The 23040-nt window shown below is 40.0% G+C and overlaps 1 protein-coding gene across 1 annotated transcript in view; it reads left to right on the top strand.

The window, feature by feature from the left end:
- The window catches only part of PIK3C3 (phosphatidylinositol 3-kinase catalytic subunit type 3), a 185243-nt gene that overhangs the window by 123029 nt on the left and 39174 nt on the right, over positions 1–23040 (top strand). The window contains exons 15-18 of the mRNA XM_042781733.1: positions 1661–1777; positions 6734–6865; positions 18409–18537; positions 19083–19152. Coding sequence (XP_042637667.1) covers positions 1661–1777; positions 6734–6865; positions 18409–18537; positions 19083–19152 — 448 coding nt within the window. The remainder of the gene's footprint in view (positions 1–1660; positions 1778–6733; positions 6866–18408; positions 18538–19082; positions 19153–23040) is intronic.

Genomic DNA, 23040 nt, shown 5'->3' on the forward strand with positions numbered 1-23040 from the left:
AATATTGTACCTTTCCAGTGTTCATGTTCAGAATGTCCTTTTGGTCCTCTGCAAGTGGATCCTGTTCTTAGGTCTCTGGAATCTGAGAGAATGCTGTTGCTTTAAATATCCAAAATGGTGGAGCTGCTTGTAAACATTCAAAATGGCTGTGCCCTCCAGACACCCAAAAGTCCACGGCTCAGCCTGTCTCACTTTTCGCTGTTTCCCCTTTTATTCACCAACTGCCAGTGCAGTCCTCTATGCAGCCCCTGGCTAGAAGGGCTGATCTTTAGGTCATTTCTTAGGTCCCAACACCATTTGGCAGTATCCAAGCTGTGCATGCAGTCTGGATCACTGCCAGACATCAGCTCTGTATATCTCCTTTTTCAGTGTTTTCATGCGACTTCTTCCACTAGTTGGATTCCAGTCCATTTCTTTATCCTTCCCTTCAAAGCTCAGGGCTCCAGGATTATCCTCTCTATCTGTGTTAATTGGTTCCCTGTTTCTTTGTTGAAGAGGATCTGTGCAGTTTTTCTGCCTATTCCACCATCTTACTGGACCTCTGTTGTTGTAATTTTTAAAGCAATGTCACGGCTCTGTCTTCAGTTCTGTCACGTACAGACTTTGTCACCCTGTGAAGACATTTTGGTTTCTCTACTTAAATTTCTGTATCTCTGAAATAGGAAAGATAATATTTGCCCAATCAAGTTTATGAAAATAATTGGAAGATTAAATGAGAAAATGTGTTTTACATTAATTTATAAAATGAGAATGACTACATATAAATTACAGTGTTTAGTTTAAAAATCTGAAATTAAACCTGTTGTTGTCAAATCGATTCCAACTCATAGCCACCCTCTAGGATGGATTGGGAGCTCTGGTGGCATAATGCCTAAGGCACTTTACTGCTACCCAAAAGGCTGGTGGTTCAAGCCCACCAGCCACTCCTTGAAGGAAGGATGGGCAATCTACTTCCATAATGATACTGCCTTGGAAACCCAAGGAGGGGTCACTATGAGTTGGATCCTACTTGACAGCAGTGACTTTTATAGGATGGATTTAAACTGCCCCATAGGGTTTCCAGGGCTATAAATCTTGGCAGAGCAGACTGCCATATCATTTTCCTGTGGAGTAGCTGGTGAATTTGAACTACTGATCTTTGGGTTAGCAGCCAGCCTTTAGCTTACAAGACTTGTATTTCACTAAGCATTCATTTGTTATGTTGCTATTTGAGTACTTTCCTTTTTTAAAAAATAAATGAATTTTTAGTTACTTGATGATAGTGTCTTTGTTATTGCCATATGCCAGCATATTTCTGAAGACATCATAGACTTCCAGATAGTTATTGAATCAATGAGTGAATGCATGATGAGTGAAAGAATCCTATGTATTCATATGTATGTAGAAATAATTCTCTTGTTGATAGACCAGTACTCACTGTTCAGTACTAAAAGCTCCGATGTATTTTCAACTGTGGAATGGTTGATGGTATTTAAATAAGAGAACAGATATCTTACCATCTCTGAATCAAGATAATTACATAATCCTTTTCAATTTCATTTTGTATTGAGGTTTCCAGCTATGAGAAGAATAAATAAAGATCACCCATGCTATTAAAGACACCCTGATCATTATGGTACAGAGAATTTATTTTCCTTTCCTTTCCTTTCTTTTCCTTCAGGGTGATAAGTCTGTCAGAGTTATGCGTTCTTTGCTGGCTGCACAGCAGACGTTTGTAGATCGGCTGGTGCATCTGATGAAGGCAGTACAGCGTGAAAGTGGAAATCGAAAGAAAAAGGTAAACCTCTTCTGGGCTTGGCTTCCTTTTTATGACTAATGATGGCTTAGCAGTATAAGATACAGAATTTTGGTTACTATATTTTGGGACTGATGTTTATTATGAAATTCTTCTATGTAACTGTAGTGATAGGATCACTTATAAACACTGACAATATGGAGGATCCTGTTTTATGAGCTTATGTATACAAGCATACCTCAGAGATAATGCAAGTTTGGTTGCAGTCCACCACAGTAAAACAGTATTGCATAAATCAAGTCACATGAATTTTTGGTTTCCCTCTATATATAAAAGTTACATTTACACTAGCTCTGGTAGAGTAGTGCCTCAGGCATTTGACTGCTAACCAGAGGGCTGGCGGTTCAAATCCACCATCCACTCCTCAGAGAGAAAATTGGACAGTCTACTTCTATAGTGGTACTGCCCAGAAACCCATGGAGAGGGCGCTGTGAGTCGGGTCCAACTCGACGGCAGTGAGTTTCGTTTTGGTTTGGTAGTCTTTTAAGTGTACCATAGCATTATGAAAGAGTTTGAAATTACTAAAATGTGACAGAGTCACAAAGTAAGGACATGATACTATTGGAAAAATGGTGTCAATAGACTTGCTTGGCTCGGAGTTGCCACAAACCTTCGATTCATAAAAAACACAGTATCTGGGAAGCACAATAAAATGAAGCATGCTTCTATTGATTGATTTAATCCTCTCTACATCTCTGCAAACTAGGAACTATTATTATCCCATTGGTAAGGTAAAGGAGAAAGAGAGAGGTTAAGTAACTTGCCCATGGTCACACAAGCTAGTACGTGTTGAAGCTGGGATTTGTACCCAGGCATTCTGACCCCAGAGTCTGTATTTTCTCCAATGTTCTGGATCTCATTTTAGAGTTTTACTATCTTAAAATTTGATATGGAATGGACCCCTGGAGATTATTTAAGCTGGAATTTAGAATGAAGGTACACAATGACTTGCCCAAGTTTTGTACAACTGGTTGCTAGTAATAACATCGTCCTTTTTTCTCTTCTCCTGGGTAGTACATTAATCTTTATCTCAACTGTGAAGCTTCTACTTTTTGATGAGTAGAATAATTAAGTAACTATTCATATATTATTTTTTTCCCTCTGTCAGTAGGCTAAATTGCATAAAAAATTTACTTCACATCTTTTCTGTACTTAATCCCATTGGATTAGCAGGCTGATCTGTCTGGATGGTCTTTGTAAAACAAGAGAACACATTTCACTGTTACTCTTATTTTTGGGGCTTGTGAGAGAAAAATTGAGAGAGGCATAGATGAAGAATTGAGTCAGTAGTGAACAGCAGGGGATCAGGTCTGAAGAGAGATGGTAGCAGAAACGTTTGAAAAGAGTAATGCCCATGGTGCTAGGGAGGGACAGTAAGCTGCAGAGAAAGACATTTTCCTTGTCGTTGAGAAGAATCACAAATCGTGGCTAAATAAGTGAATGCCTTCTGTTATTCATCCAGGAGTACTTCTCCACACAGAGGTGCCTGTGTGATACCTAGTCCCCATCTGGTAGCATAGTGCCTAAGGCACTTGACTGCTAACCAGAAGGCTGGCAGTTCAAACCCACCAGTCACTCCTTGGAAGGAAGATGGGGCAATCTACTTCCGTAGTGATACTGCCTTGGAAACCCAAGGAAGGGCCACTGTGAGTCGGGTTTGACTCGATGGCACATAATAACAACAACAACATCAGAAGAGAGAGTGTCTGCTCTCATGACTTTCTGTTTGAATTCACAGTCTTTTTTAATGGGATGCACTCTTGTAGTCATCAGACAATTACACCTCTGGCTCTACATCAGTTTCTGCTATTCTGGAGGATGACTACCCATTGATGACATTGCTCAGAGCCCCCCAAAATGAATGTCGTGTGTGCCACACAACCTGTATTTCTAAGTCGGATGATTCTCAGTATCATCTCAACATTGGCTAAAACTCCTTTGGGGCATTTTTTCATGATGTGGTGAGAGAGTAGTTTTATTTACATAGATATAAAGTACATAGTTTGCTAGATAGTGTCACATATTACAGAGAAAAATTAAATAAGAAAGAGAAAGAGAAAGTACTGGGTTCAAATAGTAAGGTGATGTTTCTATGGAATGGTCAGGAATGGCTTCACTGAGAAGTAGACATTGGGGCAAATACCTGAAGCAGGTGAGAGAGTGACCCATGTGTATATTTAAAGACCCTTCTAGCCAGAGGTAACAACAACAAGTGCAAAGGCCCTGAGGTTTAGTGTGGCTTATGTGAGAAATAGAAAGAAGTCCAAGTTGTTTGGACCCAAATGAGGGTGGGAGAGATTGGTGGAGATCAGGACAGAGGTAATGGGGATTAGTTGGAGTATGTCTTTATAAATGATCATAAGGACTTTTATGTAAGCATTGAGTAAGAGAGGAAATTAGTAGAGATTCTGAGCAGGAGTGTTACATGACTTCACTTTCATTTCAGCAGCAGCATTCTGGTTGCTTTTGAGAAGAGATTAGAGGAGGCATAGGGTGAAGAGTAAGGGCTGTCTGGATGCTATTGCAATAATCAAAAAGAGAGACATGGCGTCTTGGACCAAAAAGGTTGAAAAGTGGCTGGACTTCTCACCATTTTTTATTGTCTGCTTTCTGGTTATCGTACTTTTTATCAGCACCTCAAGTAGAAATGGAAAATAAGATAACTTGAAATTATTATTGCTTCATATTAATATATTTAATCATGTATTTGTTTAGGCCTAAATTATTATTCTATTGCATTTATTTCTTGACTTTTGTAAAGATGATGTAGAATTTCATACCAGTTTTTTTTTTCTGTTTGTTTATTTTAAGTTGACATTTCATCATTTAGAAGATTTGGACTATTACTAAAGAAGGGAAGGGATCTAATTTTATATATTGGTGGTCCTTTTTCTGAATCTCCACACTGTCAGTGATTCCAGAGTTCACCTGTGATACGGTCATCTTCTTGGTTATTATTGTAGTTGGATTGCTTTATCCTGCTGGGATTGGCAAGTCAGATTTTCCTCCTTAAAGAACAAGGTCGCCTGTTTAAAGAATGCAAGACTCCTACATGTTTCGAAGGAAATTGTTTTGAAATTGAACAAACAGGCTTGATGTAAACACTTTAAATGTTGCTAAATGATAAAGTTTTTTCACCATGACTTGGACATTCTATTTTTGAAATCTTGGCTTAATGTAGTGTGCATGTGAGTGGAAGAAAATGAACGCTGATGATACCTTAGGAAAAGTTTCATTAGCCAGAGTCAGTGGAAGATAAAACATAGGGTCTGAGTTTCTCCAAGTGAACTGAGTTTCCTTCTTAACCTCAATACATACACTAGAACAGCATAGTAAAATTCTCACTTAGTATTTGTTGTTGTTGTTAGGTGCCATCAAGTCAGCTCTGACTCATGACAACTCTGTACAACAGAACAAAACATTGCCTGATCCTGCACCATCCTCACAAGCCTTGTTATGCTTAAGCCCATCATTGCAGCCATCGTGTCAATCCATCTGCTCTATATAAGGTTTTCAGAGGCCAGTTTTTTTCAGAATTGAATGGCTCCATCCTTTTCCCAGTCTGTCATAGTCTGGAAATTCTGCTGAAACCTGCCCATCATGGGTTACCCTGCTGGTACCTGAAGTACGTACTCATAGCTTCCAGCCTTACAGTAAGATGCAAGCTACCACGGTATAAAAAATTGACAGATGAATGGTGGGCTTAGTATTTGGTCATTGCTCGAACAATTTCTCTTAGAAAGATCAGCACGAGGCCAGTCCCCATGAGGCAGAGGTTAAAGATGTCCCAAATGTCCAAACTACCATGCCACTCCATCATTTCAGACATTAACTCCTCCTCCTCCTCCCAGTAATATCCCCAGTCTTGTTGTTGTTGTTATGTGCCATCGAGTCGGCCCCGACTCATAGCGAACCCTCCTTGGGTTTTCGAGGCAGTATCACTACGGAAGTAGGATTGCCCAACCTTCCCCAGTCTTAGGGTTCTGTATTTCACTGTAACGCCTCACAGAACTCACAGACACCCAAGGGTTCGTCTCATGTAGTGGTGGTGGAAGCTGGCAGGCTGGCAAGTCCCGGGTCCATGAGTAGGTCTGGCGGATCCTCCCAACTCTCGGGGTTTGACGAACCTCGATCAGCAGATCAGATGACGGCTGCTGTCCCAAATCCAGGGGTGAGATGAGGATGATCCAAGACACAAAGCCGGAGCAAGAGGGGAGCGAATCTTCCCAGGAGATTCGTAGGTATACCCTCAGGGAAGCTAAGGGTGGTGATTTGAATTATACCCTCCAGCAAGGCAGGACTCAAGATACATTCCACCTGTGTTGCCCCAACAGAATTAACCTAAATCCCATCACAGAGTCGATTGCCAGTCATTATAGGGAGTGACTACTACCAGCTGCCCAGCCAAGTTGATACCTGACCTTAACTACCACACCATCCCAAACAGGCATGGATAATGGGATTTACAAAACATCATAGAATGGAGGACAATGGCTAGAAGGGCCACATCAAGCAATTTACTGCAGTCATGCCAAATAAAGCTTCAGGTGATATTATTGTTTCTGTCTCTTCACAAATCCTTAGAAAAGAAAAACTGAGTATTTAAATCCAACTTGAATATATTCCTAATTTTTTTTTTTTCTCTCTTATTGTAGAAGAAAAATGTATTCTCTGTCCTTCCTGTGAAGGTCCAGCTTCTTAGTCAGGGAGTGCTCTTTTTAAACATGCTGCTGCTGTTAAGCTCTGGATAGTATATATCTTTTATGTTCCTTTGTATATGTGTTTTTATGGTACTCTGCAAATATTTTAAAGTTAGTAGTGTTTTTATGTCTGTACAATATGTTTTATACACTACTTTACCATTTTTGTGTTTGTACACTATGTTTTATAAACTACTTTACCATTTTAACCTAATTAATCCTTTCTGCTGTGTTGTAGAATGAGAGACTACAGGCACTGCTGGGAGACAATGAAAAGATGAATTTGTCAGATGTAGAACTTATCCCGTTGCCTTTAGAACCCCAGGTGAAAATTAGAGGAATAATCCCAGAAACAGCTACATTATTTAAGGTAATTGTGATGGTTCTTTATTATTATATATGACTGGACCCTAATTCTCTAAAGCTAGAGCAGGGATACTACCTTGGAAAATTGTTGCGTTACAGAGAATAGTCACAATTGTATTTGATTTGTAAATGCTAAGTAAAAAGGTGCCTTCAGTGTTTGATCTTAAGATTTTCTTGTATTTAGAGCTAACAAGAGGCAAAGTTAGAATAACTTCTTGACCACAGCCAACCACCCTGAGGGAGTGAGTAGTTGGACCTGTGGGCTTGGCACCATGGTCACAGGGATATCAAACTCAATTGGTGTGACATACTACACAAAACATTGTCGTACATCCTACTTTGGTAGCAACGGGTCTTAAATGCTTGCAGATGGACATCTAGATGAAACAATGGGCCTTTCCTCATGCAGAGCAAAGAAGAATGAAGAAAACCAAACACACATGGAAACAATTAGTCCAAGGCATCCCTAAGCTTTTATGACCATGAGACCAGAAGAACTAGATGATTCTGGGCTACCACTGTCAACCACTCAGAAAGGGATCAGTGCAGGTGATCCTGGATAGAGTGGAAGAACAATATAGAACAAAACTCAGAATCATAAAACAAGACCAGGTTTGCTGGTCTGATAGAGCCTGGTGAGACACCCCAAGACTGTGGCCCCTAATTACCCTTCAGGTCTGGAACTGAACTCACTCCTGTGGCTTCTAGCCAAACAATAGACAGGCGTATGGGGTGAACATTTACCTGAGTACACTCCTTAGAGTGATCAGTCATGGTAGAATAGAATTTTACATTTAGTTCTTAAGTGCAGATGGTTAAATATGAGTTGGCACAGGGAAATAGCTCAGAAGGCAGGAGTGCATAGGAAAGGACACAGGGAAGAGGTAACTACGGGGAGAAAGTGGGAAGAGAGCTGTTCCATTGCCGGGAATTGCAGTCAATGTCGTGAAATAAAATGTGTATGAACTGCTGTATGGCAGGTGAATTTTCTCTGTAAACTTTCACCCAAATCACAATGAAAATTTAAAAAAAAAAGAAAATTTTTGTATTACCATTACATGGGCATTTTTATGTAAAATATTTTTATCTCTGGGCTGTTTTTTAAATCTTTAACTCTTTGAACTATTTGTTAACCACAGCCATACCTATTATTCCCTGTAAGATTTTTGTTTTTTTCACGTAGAGTAGTTAATTTTACATTTAGTTCTTAAGTGCAGATGGTTAAATATGAGCTGTGTTTAGCTTTTTGACATTTTTCAATTTGATATCTGTTACTGTAAACTTTTTTCTTGTATTTCCAAGTAGCAGTTTTCTTTGGTTCTTAATAGCACTCAATTTTCTTTTGGCTGGCCACCAGTTGGACGGGTGTATACAGCTGATGGCAGCTGCTTTCTTTAGTAAAACTAAAGGGCTAGAAGACTGATCATCATTACCTGTGGTGGTTAAGTTTGCATATCAACTTGGCTGGGCCTGGTTGAGTGGTTGGGTAGCTGGATGTACTATTCCCCATGATGAGACTGGTGATCAACTACATGGTGGAAACTACTGTGTGCAGCTGAGTAGCTGCCTTAGGGATGTGGTCTGTTTCCTGTATATAAGGAGAAGCCTTGGGGAATGGTCTCAAGCTGATAGTATGCTTGAACCCTACATGTAGTCGTGTCATGGTTGAGCAGCCTGCCATGCTCTGCCGACCTTGGGACTTTCAATGGACTTGAGTTAATGGCCTGCCATGGGTTTGGTAACACTGGGACTGTGCCTTTTTACTTGTCAACCTTGGGCTTGTCATCCTCAGCACCAAGCAGCTGTCTGAGTGAAGAAAAGCCTCTAGCTCCAGTGGGCTGGGAGCAGGAGGCAGAGCTGAAGCCCAAGGTTGAGGGGCTTTCACCCAGCCCCTAGAGCCTGGCACTTTGAACCCGGACTTAAAGCCTCCAAACTGTTAGAGAATAAACGCCTGTTTCTTCAAGCCATCCCATTTGTGGTATATTCCTGTCAGAGTGGCACTAGGTAACCAAAACATTACCTGTTGGTCATCATTACCTACTGGGGTTATACTTAAAGGTTTCATGAGACATGCACTTTATGTATTATGATTTTAGGGGTAGAAGCACATAACTTGCATTTTAATATTATTTTTTGTCAAATAAAAAGTTCATAGAACAACTAATGTATTTAGAAATGTGTGTGATTAAAGCAAGAAATAGATTTTCTTTTTAAGAGGTATTTTTTCAAAACGATCTGTGGCAGTCCTTATGGTATGGTGGATAAAGCATTTGAATGCTAACCAAAATGTCAGCAATTCAAACCTATCAGCCACTCCATGGAAGAAGGATGAGCCAGTCTGCTTCTGTAAAGATTTATAGCCTTGGAAACCCTCTGCCCTGTCCTAGAAAGTCTTTATAAATCAGCATCAACTTGATTTTTTTTTACATACCTGAGACACACAATTGAAACCAAATTTCATAAGCAAAACTAAGTAGTACTGCATGTTGTAAAACTCTTGATATTTTCTGTTCTTTTAAAGATCATTGTATTGGACACATTTTTAAGTGTTGTTTGCAACATATTTCATTGCTTTCAGAACTCATTAATGAATTATAACCTTTGTAATTTAAAAAATACCGCTACAAAACATACAATGTAATGTCAGTTCATGCTTACAGTCCAGTGGGGGTTGAAATGTAAAAAGCTATACACAAGATAGTGTACATGTAACAATTGGTGTTCCTTTGGACTAGAACTTCCACACTATACCAAATCAAGAATACCAAACCCATTACCATTGCCAGGGTGATTCCAACTCATAGCAACCCTTTGAAGCACCGGGATTAGTGCTAGTTATGCTGCAGTTGTCAGCTCAGATGATTATAGTTCATTGCTAAGGGAAATGACAAAGATCTCCCTGCCCACATTTATCTTTACTAAGATCACTTCCAGTTATTCTTGAACTTTTGAGAATGAGGGTGCAAAGTAATTTATAGAATACGTTTTTGCCTAGGATGATAAAAGGATACAATTTACATATATTTAATGTGTAGAACTTCAGCTCCCTAAGCTTTCTGAGTTCTTAACATATATTCTTTGAAGCATTTGTGATGTGTTTTCCCCAAACATTTTATAGGAAAGTTTTCAGACATAAAGTTGGAAGATAGATACTTTTTATTGTGACTCAAGTGGAAATTTACAGAGTAAAATGCTTTTCCATTCAACAATTTATACATATTTTATTTCATGACATTGATTTAAATCCCCACAATATAACAGCACCCTTCTCACTTCCTTCCTATGTTTCTTATTTCCATTTGTCCTTTCCTATCCTTTCCTACCCTTTGGATCTCATATGGTTGATTGTTCTAGGGAGTATATACCTCCCTGGTGTTCCTGTTCACTGTAGTTCTGTCTGTTGTTTAGTTGAGCCCTGGGGATAAGCTCAGTTCCAGGCTTCAAGGGTGACTAAAGGCCACAGTCTCAGAGGTTTCACCAGGCTCTATGAGACCTGTTAGCCTGGTCTTTTCTTTATGGTTATGAGTTTCCTTCCACATTTTTCTTCCACTCTATCCAGGGCTTTCTATTATGATCCACTTTGGAGCAGTAGGCAGTTATAGCCAGGCACCATCTAGCTCTTCTGGTCTCAAGATCATGGAGGCTGAGGTTCACATGGTCCATTAATCTTATCTAACCAAGTATCAGCTGAAGGCGGACTTACATGCTCTCTTTTATCCATACCCTATAATCATTTCTAATGTACAAGCAGGTAAGAGAACATTCAATTCCCATAGTACATTCAGATAAACACGTGATCCAAAACACAATCCTTTTTAAGACATTTCAGTTTCATCTCTTCACCTTGATTATCTTCCCATTCTATGTATGTGGCCTTAGGCCTTTGGCTGGGTCTAATCAAAAGCCCTATCCTCTGGTTATAACACCAACCAAAGTAACCATCTAAGAATCCAAAGTTTCACTTCCTGGGCCTCTTCCTTCTTTCTTTTACAAAGTCCCATGCTTCTATGAGTCTGGAGCCACTCCAAAGAATCCCACCACTTCTGACACCAACTGCCAAAGGGGCAAAGAGGCTGCATCTTTTGACTTCCTCTAACCCCACAAGAGGAAGACAGAATCACCATCAGAAGCCCAAGGCCTATTCCTGCGAGGCCAGACATGCTGCCTCTCTCCAGCCCATTCACCAACCCTGATACCAACCGTTCTCCCACAGCAGCTACCACCTTTCTGCTGGGTTCAATAATTCACTGCAGTGACCACACAGAACTCACAGATTATGGGGTTTATTAGGGAAGCAACAGGCTACACAACTCAGGTTCAGGAACATGCTCAGTCCTCTCAGCCTGCTGTCTGTCAACCGACAGTCTGTCTCAGTCTCTCTACCAGCAGTACATGTCTCTTGCATCTCCCAGCCAGCAGTGAGAGATTCCTTCTGCCTTTAGGAGGGCTCCTTTTTGAACCTGGCAGAGTGACAGAACTAACCAATCCAAACACCAGAATTCTATACACCTGAGAGAAAGCAAACTTCCCAGAAAATTATTTCATGCTGCTCTCAACAGAAATACCCCAAGTGGATAACTTTAACAATCAGGAGCTACTCCACTGCTCATGGCAAATTCCACCATGGAGTTTACAAAGACTTATGGCTAGAAAAAGCCACACTGTATAATTTATTACACCACACACATCCTCACCAACATTTGTTGTTTTCTGTCTTATTGAATGATGCTTTTATCGTTGGAGTGAGATGATATATCATTTTGTTTTTATTTGCATCTCTAATGGCTAATGATTATAAGCATTTCCTTATGTGTTTGTTGGCTGCATGAATGTATTCTTTGGTGAAATGTCTCTTCATGTCTTCTGTCCATTTTTTAATTGGATTGTTTGTCTTTTTGTTGTTGAGGTGTTGAAGGTTTCTATAAATTTTTTTTTTTTAAATCTTATGTAAGTTTATTTATCCATATTTTTAACACTTTTAATATACAAATAATGTGGAAAATAAGCAACAAGTTTTGTACTTTCTTTCCATCAGGCTATTTTTGTTAGTATCTTCTCTTTTGTTTGTTATATTCAATCAATTGCCAAATTCTCTGGAATTGAACCCACACCTGTGGTTTCCAGCCAAACAATGTACAGGCATGTGAGTTAAACATTTACCTCAAGTAGACACACGTCCTGGAGAGAACAATCATGGGAGAAGGAAGGGCTGCTTATGAAACAGCTCAGGGGGCAGGAGTGTATAGAGTGTATAGAGGGATGGTCACTGGAAAGAGGTAACTATGGGGAGGAAGTGGGAGGGGAGCTGTTGCATTGTGGTAAACTGTGATCAATGACATGAGACAAAGTATATGTGAACTGCTGTATGGAAAGTGAATTTGTTCTGTAAATCTTCACCCAAATCACAATAAATAAATTTTAAAAAAAAGTAATAAAAAAAATAAGTCTTTTGTATTTCTGGTTAGATTTATTCCTAACTATTTTATCATTTTAATATCTGTTGTAAATGTTACTGTTTTCCTTCTTTCTTTTTCAGAGGTTTCTTTGTTGGTGTAGAGGATTCTGGATGATTTTTGTATGTTGATCTTGAACCCTGCTACTTTGTTGAATCTTTCAATTAGTTCCAGTAGTTTTCTTGCTGAGTCTCTGGGATTATGTATATAAAGAATCATATCATCTACAAATAGAGATAGTTTTACTTCTTCCTACTAATTTGTATGCCTTTTTATTTCCCTTTCTTGCCTTTTGTCCTGGGTAAGACTTCTAGTGCAATATTGAATAGGATTGGTAACAAAGGGCATCCTTGTCTGATTCCTGTTTGCAAGGGCAATGCTTTAAGTCTCTCTCCATTGTTTGGCCATAGGTTTTGTGTATATGCCCTTAATTATGTTGAGGAATTTCCCTTCTATTCCTACTTTTCTGAGAATTTTTATCAGGAATGGGTGTTGGATTTCATCAGATGCATTGATTGATAATGATCATATGGTTCTCCATGCCATATCCTAATTCTTTATCTCTTACACCTTTAGGACATGTTCCAAAAGCTCAGAAGCTCTTTATTCATCTCTATACTTAATATCATCCTCACCCTCTGGAGTGTTATAGTGCATACCAGCTGTGCTTTCTCTGGAACCATGTTGCACCTTGTCTATTCTAAAGAATAGATTTGATGCATTGAACACTAGTGACTGAAAACCAGAAGAATTGTGGGATGGTATCAAGAGTATCATCCATGAAGAAAGCAAGAGATCATTAAAAGTATGAGAAGGAAAGAAAAGACCAAAATGGATGTCAGACTCTGAAACTTGCCCTTGAGCAAAGAGTAGCTAAAGCAAATGGTAGAAATAACAAGATAAAAGAGCTGAACAGAAGATTTTAAAGAGAAGCTCAAGTAGATAAAGCCAATTGCTATAATGAAATGTGCAAAGACCTGGAGTTAGAAAACCAAAAGGGAAGAACATGCTTGGCCTTTCTCAAGTTGAAAGAACTGAGGAAAAATTTAAGCCTCAAGTTGCAATATTGAAAGATTCTATGGGCAAAATATTGAATGATGCAGGAAGCATCAAAAGAAGATGGAAAGAATACACAGAGTCACTGTACCAAAAAGAACTGGTCAGTCTTCATCCATTTCAGGAGGTGGCATATGTTCAAGAACCAGTGGTATTGAGGGAAGAGGTCGAAGCTGCACTGAGAGAGTTGGTGAGGAACAAGGCTCCATTGAGATGTTTCAACATAAGGATGCCCACCGGAGGCACTCACTCAGTTATGCCAAGAGATTTAGAAGACAGCTACCTGGCCAGCTGACTGGGAGAGATCCATATTTGTATCCATTCCAAAGAAAGGTGATCCCACAGAATGTGGAAATCAAATAATACCATTAATGCATGCAAGTAAAATCATATTGAAAATAATTCGAAACGGTTGTGGCAGTATATTGACAGAGAATTTCCAGAGGTACAGGTTGGATTCAGAAGAGGAATGAGGTATGATGTCAGATGGATCTTGACTCAAAGCATACCAGAAAGATGTTTACTTGTGTTTTATTGACTATGCAAAAGCATTTGGTTGTGTGGAAGATGACATTGAGAAGAATGGGAATTCCAGAACACTTAATTGTACTCATGAGGAACCTGTACATAGACCAGGAGGCTGTCATTCAAACAGAAAAAGGGAAAACTGCATGGTTTAAAATCAAGAAGGGAGTACATCATGGTTGTGTCCTTTCACCATACTTATTCAATCTGTGTGCTGAGCAAATAATCCAAGAAGCTGGACTATATGAAGAAGAATGTGGCATCAGGATTGGAGGAAGAATCATTAACAACCTACGATAAGCTGGCGACACAACTTTGCTTGCTGGAAGTAAAGATGACTTGAACTACTTATTGATGAAGATTGAAGAATACAGTCTGCAGTATTACATCTCAATATAAAGAAAACAAAAGTTCTTAGAACTGGACCTATAAGCAGCATTACGATAAATGGAGAAAAGATTGAAGTTGTCAAAGTTGCTTGGTTCTACAGTTGATGCCAATGGAAGCAGCAGTCAGGACATCAGATGATGTATAGCAGTGGGCAAATAGGCTGCAAAGGACCTCTTTCAAGTGCTGTAGAGCAAAGATGTCTCCTTGAGGACTAAGGTGAGCCTCACACAAGCCATGGTATTTTCAATTGCCTCATGAGAGCCAGACAATAAATAAGGAAGACTGAAGAAGAGTTGATACTTTTGAGCTGTGCTGTTGGCAAAGAATGCTGAAAGTACCATGGACTACTAAAAGAACTAACAGGTCTGTCCTGGAGGATACTCCTTGGAGGCGAGAATGGCCAGACTTCATCTCACATACTTTGGTCATGTTGTCAGAAGGGACCGTTCCCTGGAGAAGGATGTCATGCTTGGTAAGGTGGAGGGTCAATGAAAGAGGGGAAGGCCCTCAATGAGGTGAATTGACACAGTGGCAGCAGCAATGGGCTCAAGTGTAGCAGGAATCGTGGAGCTGGCTCAGGACCGGGCGGTGTTTCATTCTGCTGTGCATAAGGTCCCTATGAGTCAGAGACAACTCAATGACACCTAACAACAACAACAAGAAGTCATACAAAGGAATAATTTCTTTATAAATCTCTGAGAATTGTACTGCAGTAGATCCATTGCCCTATTCTCTTCTCACTTCATCCTTCTCACAGGCATAACTTCCTGGAAGTGTTTCTATAAGAAGTGCTGTTTCAAGGATTCTTCAGGTATCGCTGCCTCTCCTAAGGAATAGAAGATAAAGCCCTGTTTGTTTTTTCAAGGGCATTGTTAGTTTCTGTTTCAGTAGTAGTGGGAACAATAGCCATACTGTCGATTTCATACCTGTTGGCTTCTGAGTGGATGTCTTGTTTATTATATTTGTTTTCCAGTTGTTTAGGATCAGATTGACTTCCTTTGGTTTTCTTTTTTTCCTAAGGCCATTACAGTGCCAGAATTGTGCTGTATGGTGATGCACAGGAAATGGATGTCTTTGGTTATTCTGGTAGGCACTGGAGATTGCCAGGAGACTTCTGCAATGTAGTGAGTAATATGGAAAGTATGAATTTCCATTTCTGAAACCTGCTTCAGGAACAGAGGATTATGGAGAGAACTCAAGTACCATGAACCTGGATGAGGCTGCTGGGCTGTGAGCTGCCCATAAGAAAAGGTCTAGCATTGTTCCTCTCAAATTGTGTGTTGTTTTCTGAAGAGGAGTTCTTTTCTAGGCTATGAGTATGGGATCCTGCAACTGGCCCAGAGCTAAGTCATATTGTTTCCCCTTTGTAGGTAATGTTTCCTTTTTCCTGAGCTGCTCTCAGGATTCTTTGTCTTTGGTTTTGGAAAATTTGATTATGATATGTCTTAGTGACTTTCTTCTGTGATCTGATTTGTTGAGCTCCTTGAATGACTATCTTTTTATATTCCATCATATTAGGGAAGTTTTCTGTGAGTATATCTCTAATAATTCTTTCTGTAGGGTTTTATTGTTTGTTTTTTTTTTCCCCTCCTGCTCTAGAATCCCAATCACAGATAATTTTTTCCTGTTGATAGTGTCCCACATAATTATTAAGGTTTTTCTTTCTTTTTTTTATTCCTCATACAAATCGGTATCAATTTTTCATCTAATTGGCTGATCTGGTCTGGATTCTAATCCTTTGTCCTTCTAATATGTTATCTATCTCAGAAATTTTAGGGTTCACCTTCTGGATTTCTTCTAATTGCTGTTTTTGTATGGTTTTAATTATCTATTTATTTTGTTATTTTACTCTTGTATTGTTTTCCTGAATTCTTCTAGGGTATTGTCTGTTTTCCTTGGTTTTGTGTGTTTTTCTTTGGTCTCTGGGAAGTCCCCATATAAAAGCCTTTTGAATTCCCTATCAGATAGTTCTGTTATCATTTCTTCCTCAGGAAGTTTTCCTATTTCTTTATTTTGGTCACTTGCTTGAGCCATCTTATCCTGTTCCTTTGTTTGATTTGAACTCTGTTGTCTCCAAGACTTTCTGGTGGTGGTGTATTTATTTGTTGATTATGTGTTTATTTGTTTCACCCCAGTTGTTTATTTTGCTTCATTTTGATATATCAGACAGGTGGGGTGGACATGCTACTTTGGTGGCTAGTTTGGCAACACTGGGGAGCTCCCCACCTGTCTTGAATGGGTGAGGTAACTGGTGGGAGTGTGGGTGCAGTTACTGTTTGCTGGTAGAACAGTTGTGGGAGGGGTGAACCAAGTGTTATCCACCATCTGTCATTGCCATTTATCTAATGGCACATGAGCAAGTTGTGGCACTCAGCTGTTGGGTGGGATGATAGGTAGTATTTGTGGTGGGTGTGACTGACTAGTGAAGAAACAATGTCTGCCTTCCACTGCATGGGGCAGAAAGAAAAAAGGGGGTGATGAAAAAAAAAATGAATTAAAATTAAGGAAGAAGAAGAGGAAAAAGGAAAAACAAACAAAAGGGTAGAAGAAGTGGAAAAAAGAACAGGAAAAAAAAGATAGAAAAAAAAAGTGGTGTGTCAGCAGTTTGTGTGCACCTCTAAGGTGGTGTGCTTATGGTACGCTGTCTGCTAGGATGCACACTACCAGCTGCGGTGGCAGCAGGCAGCAGTCGTGTGTTACCAATTTGTGAGTGTGCTTGTCCCCAGTCTCCAGGGAAAGGGTGCCAGCACATGCATGGTGCATAATCCACAGGAACATATGCCTCCCACCTGAAGAGGTGGCAGGAAGCTGGCACACAGTCCTCACAGTGCAGTGTACTGAAGGCACAGTGCAGCAGGCGGCCACTGAGATGGGGGAGTTCGTCTGAGCAAACCAGGTGGGTGAGGGGCATCAGGGGTGTGTCATTAGGCACCGGGTTTGTTGGGACCAGGGTAGTCCTTATTCTTGGTTACCAGGAATGCATGAGGGTCAAGGCGGGAGCTACTGGAGAAGTGTATTCTGTTTACTGGTGGGGGCCCAGTACATTTCTGGGTGTATGTAGCCAGTTGCAAAAAGAACATGGGGGTGGCATCCTCTGACCTCTTCCAGCCTCACAAGAGGGAGATAGAATCACGATCAGCAGCCCAAGGCTTATTCCTATAAGGCCACACATGCTGCCATCCTCCCACCTTTCTATCAATTCTGACACCAACCATCCCTCCCACAGCATTCACTCCTTCTCTGCTGGGTTTGATAATTCATTGCGGTGCCTACATAGAACTCACAGAAGATACTCACAATCATGAGGTTACAATTCAGGTTCAGAAACATGTTGAGATACAGTTTTTTGATCATGACAGTCTCCCCTCTGCTATGCCCATAGACACACCTCTCTTTAGCCCTTGGTCTCGTAGCCTGGCCTCTGCCCAGCTCAGGCAAGTGTTACAAAGCTCTTTCAGCTCTGCGGGTATGTGCACCCCACCCTGCCAGCAAGCCTCCATCCCAGAGGTGCTCGGCTTTCTTGCTCCAAGGGCCAGCTAGCCTGCTGCTTTGTCTTGTGCCTTAGGTTCTATGCTACCAGAGCTCCTACCAACGTTTAAGATCTCTCCTATTTTCTAAATAAGGAATTTGAGTCTCAGATATACTTGTCATTAGAAGCCAAGGCTCCTGACTTCTTAACTGGTACATTTTTATGATGTACTGTGTCACCTTCTTTACTCTGTTTTATCTGTGATGATAGAAATGATGATGCTATACCTGTATAAAATGCTGTTACTGGTCAAGCGTAGTGGCAGACCCTTTACCCCTATGGTTTCCTATCACCTCATCAACGATGCAGATTTTTATTTTACAGGTGAGGATCACCCAGCTAGTTCCTTGCAGAGCCTGGATTCATATCTGTAACTGCTTGTCTACAAAAATTTCTGCTCTTTTAACCTTGTAATCTTTTGACTATCTCCTAATTCATTATTCTTACCATTGTACCCTAAGGCATTTTGCTCCTAACCTCTATCTTGTTTTATTTAGGTACTTACCTCCTTGATTTCCTTACGTGTCAGTTTCCTTCTGGGTTTAATAAATCTTTATTTATTAACTTATGTCAAAAATTTATTTATTTCCTTAGAGTGCCCTAATGCCTGCACAGTTGTTCTTTAAGACAGAAGATGGAGGCAAATATCCAGTGATATTTAAGCATGGAGATGATTTACGCCAGGATCAACTGATTCTTCAAATCATTTCACTCATGGACAAGGTGAACATAGTGTTATATTGCTAGCGAACATTTTTTACTTTTATGAAACTGTGGTTTAGTGCACACATTGTTTATTGAGAAGGAAGTATTTCTGACCTTTATATATAGTCTTAAAAAAGCTGAACAATCTCCACTTGACCTTGAACATATTTAGTTGCTTTTGTGCATTGAAGAATCACTCCTGTGATGAGCATAAAATGAAAGCATGTTTCCTTTTCTCTGAGTTCTAAAATAATTATGTTCGGAAAGGAGTACATAAATCATGGAAGAGTTTTAACATAATTATGTTCAGAAAGGAGTGCATAAATCATAGAGGAACCCTCCTCCTGTTCATTGAACCCTTTTCTGAAAACTGCTGATTTGAGTCCCATCATTTGTGTAAATGTTTAACAGATTTATTTTTGTGAATTGTAATCATCACAGTTAACTAATAAATTGGCTTAATTTGGGTTTACCTCCTCAACATCTGTAATATTCAACTACAATACTATGTGTCCACAAAAGTGTTTCTTAACAGTCTTTACGTTTTCTCTTTTGATTGGAAGCTGTTACGGAAAGAAAATCTGGATTTGAAATTGACACCCTATAAAGTATTAGCTACTAGTACAAAACATGGTAAGCTCATTTTACATCATGATTGTTTATTTTATTGTCCAATGAGTATAAAAATACCACTACCCTCGAGTCAGGTCCGACTCATAGTGACCCCTCCTTGGGTTTCCGAGGTGGTAGCACTGCAGAAGTAGATTGCCCCGTCTTCCTTCTGAGGAGTGGCTGGTGGGTTTGAACCGCCAGCCTTCTGGTTAGCTGTCAGATGCCTTGGGTGCTATACCCCAATGAGTATACTTTTTCTTTTTTTAACTGATAACACTAAGGTCGTTGAAGATTGAACTTCATTTGTAGCACTGAAGACCAATTGGGTATTTCTTTCTTGTTATAACCTCTTGAAGTCATAAACCAGAATCTTTGGAAGAAAAACTAACACCTTTTTGCTGTGTTTCTTTGTAGTCAAACTAATTGCAACTCAACTCATATTATTTTCTTACTGGTCATCTGCATCCGGAATCATTAATTACTGTGACCCAGAGACCATTTGCACTAACCTCTGCTTACGACAGTCACTCAGCAATGGTGTTGCCTTATCAGTTGATTTTTAGTTCTTGTTTTGTTTTTAACCTGTAGCATTTAAGTCTTTTTGAGATTGAATAACCTCTGAAAGTTGGGTAGAAGATTCCCTGGCAGTGGTTGCCTACTGTTAATTATAAATTCTACAGTCTTCTTACTCTTAGAATACCTTGGAAAAACAAAAGTATATGCTTTACTTTCCGTCCCCTCTTCTCCATCCTTACACCCCAAAATTTGATAACTTAATTCTTCTCCTTAATTTTCCCTCAGAATAGTCTTTTGAAAAGTATAAATATGTTTTTTTTTTTTTTTTTTGCTCTCCTGTATTACTGACTTCATTTGTCTTGGGACAAGAGAACTAAGGCAAACTGTTCAGTGCTGTGATGTAAGAATAAATGGGACATACCTTACTTGACTCTTAGTGACCCCTCCTTGGGTTTCCAAAGTGGTATCTCTATGGAAGTAGATTGCCCAGTCTTCTTTCCAAGGAGTGGCTGGTGGGTTTGAACCACCAGCCTTCTAGTTAGCAGTCAACTGCCTTAGGCACTATGCCACCAGAGGTGGTGGTGTTATGTGCCGTTGAGTCGACCCGATTCATACCGACCCCTCCTTGGGTTTCTGAGGCAGTATCACTACGGAAGTAGATTGCCCAACCTTCCTTCCGAGGAGTGGCTGGTGGGTTTGAACCACCAGCCTTGTGGCTAGCAGTCAAATGCCTTAGGCACTATGCTACCAGAGCTTCTTAAATGCAACAGCTGCCATGGAGTCGTATCCAACTCATAGTGACCCCTCCTTGGGGTATCAGTACAGAAGTAGATTGCCCAGTCTTCCTTCTGAGAAGTGGCTGGTGGGTTTGAACTGCCAGCCTTTTGGTTAGTAGTCAAATGCCAAAGGCACTACACTACTAGACCTCCTAACGCCACCAGAGATAGAAGGGGGCAAGTCTGCTGAAATAGAACTCTTTAAAATGTTAAAAAGCAAAGATGTCACCTTGAGGACCAAAATGCGTCTAACCCAGAGCATGACATTTTTAACCACTTTATATGCATGCAAAAGCACAGGAAGCAAATAGGAAGACTGAAGAAGAAGTGAAGCCTGTGATTTATTGTGATGGTAAAAAATCTTGAGTATGCCATAGACTGCCAGAAGAACATCTATCTTGTAAGATGCAGCCAGAATACTCCTTAGAAGTGTAGATAGACTATCTCACGTACTTTGTTGTTGTTTTTTAATCAGATTATCCTTTATTGAGATACTTTCTTTTGTAGTTCTTAGCTAGGTGGGCATCCCAAGCTCTACTAGTGATGTCATCTACGATACCATGAGGCTGGCAGCCATTAACATTGCAACCCATAGATTGGGCAATCCCTAGGATCTCTAATAATTCCAGGGAGTTCTCTGAGTTCCAGGGAGTTCTCTGGCTAAAGATTGGTGGTGCATCTGGCAAGCAATGCTGACAATCTCATAAAAAATGACAGTTCAGTATGCTTAATACTTTTTTTCTTCTTTTTGTGTTTGGATGGTTTCTTGGGCTTTGATGGTCAGAGCGGAGGCAGAAGACATCACTTCAGTATGGGTCTAGTCTAAATGTTCAGTTTCACCTTAATCCCTTCCAGTCACCTTTTGCCCTGGCAATGTCATCACCAACCTTTTTGGGAGACAAACCCAGTGGGTTGATCTTGGGAGCCAGAGTGGACATGGCACTAATTTTCCCATCTGTGCACCTTATGTACACAACTTTGATCTTGTTAAGGTCAAACTTGGGCAGCATAAGAAAAGCAGCTGGTGTCAGATGAACCTACGTTCATGATGAGTGAAGAAAGTTGCATCTAGGCCTTCTCCAAGCCAAATGCCCAGACTTTGTCTCACATACTTTGGACATGTTATTAGGAGGGACCAGTCCCTGGAAGGACATTACGCTTTGTAGACAACGAAAAAGAGGACTACCCTCCATGAGATGAACTGACACTATGGCTGCAACACTGGACTCAAAGATAGCAGTGGTTATAAGGATAGCACAGGAGTGAGCCTGCTTTGTTCTGTTGCACGTAGGGTCGTTATGAGTCAGAACTTACTTGATGGCACCTAACAGTACAAGAGTAACAAATACTATATCTAGCAAAAGTGAAAAATCTATGTAGACAAAAGAAAGAAGTAAACAAAATACAATCTTACAGTTGTCATTGGTATCCCATTTCTGATTTCTTAGTAGAGATTGTAAATTTAGAATGTTTTTATTTTCATGATTGTTTAAAAAATTACTTTAGTTTTCCTGAGACTGTGATCTTGAGCCCCCATGTCCAGTGACTCATTCACTCAAGGTGTTTGGTTATGACTAAGAAGTTTCTGTAAATTTGTCCCCTCTATGCTCTACTGAATTCATGGATATATTTGCAGCATACATACATAGGTAGCAATATCCTCTGTCACACTGTATACATATATCCATGGGTATAGTCCCATTTGCCTTCTACCCCTTTTCAGCTATCTGTGTATCCACTTACAGATAGCTATTACTGTTATTGGACAGTTCTTTATGTGATACTATCCACCTTTGTTGCCTTTAACGCTTGTGCTCCTCCTTGTGTCTCCCACTGCTTTAATCATCTTGTGCTGACCTCCTGCTTGTTGTATATTGCCTTTCTCTTCACCTGACTTAATACTATTTGCCCTGTAGTTGGTGACACCCCTGGTAACCTTCAAACCCTCCCAGCCCTGGTAGCCTTCAAGGAATGATTCTGTTTCTAAACCTTTTCTTAACTTTTTATACTGGTAATCTCATACAGTATTTGTACTTTGGTGATAGACTAATTTCACTCAGCATAATGTCCTCCAGGTTCATCCATGTTATGAGGTATTTCACTGATTCATCATTTTTCTTTAACATTGTATAGTATTCCATTGTGTGTGTACCAGTTTGTTCATCCATTCATCCATTGGTGGGTACTTAGGCTGTTTCCATATTTTTGCCATTATGAATAATGCCAAAATGAACATGGATGTGCATATATCTATTCGAGTCCTGCCTCTTATTTCTCTAGGATATATACCTAGTAGTGGAATTTGCTGGATCATATGTTATCTCTGTTTCCAATTGTTAAGGAGGTGCCATAACATTTTCCACAATCCTACCAGAAGTTTATGGAGCTTCCAGTCTTTCTATACCCTTTCTAGCAGCATTTGTTTTCTGTTTTTTGAACTTTGCTATTAATGCTGGGGTGAGATGATGCTAAAACGGCAAGGAGGCCACATGTTCTGACCTCCTCTAACCCTACAAGGGGAAGGCAGGATTACCAGCAGTAACCCAAGGCCTATTACTGCAAGGCCAGACATGCTGCCTCCCTCCAGCCCTTTCACCAACCATTCCTCCAAAGGCAC

Source organism: Orycteropus afer, unplaced genomic scaffold (assembly GCF_000298275.1).
Source record: "Orycteropus afer afer isolate SDZICR_OR568_19922 unplaced genomic scaffold, OryAfe1.0 scaffold00161, whole genome shotgun sequence".
NCBI lineage: Eukaryota > Metazoa > Chordata > Mammalia > Tubulidentata > Orycteropodidae > Orycteropus > Orycteropus afer.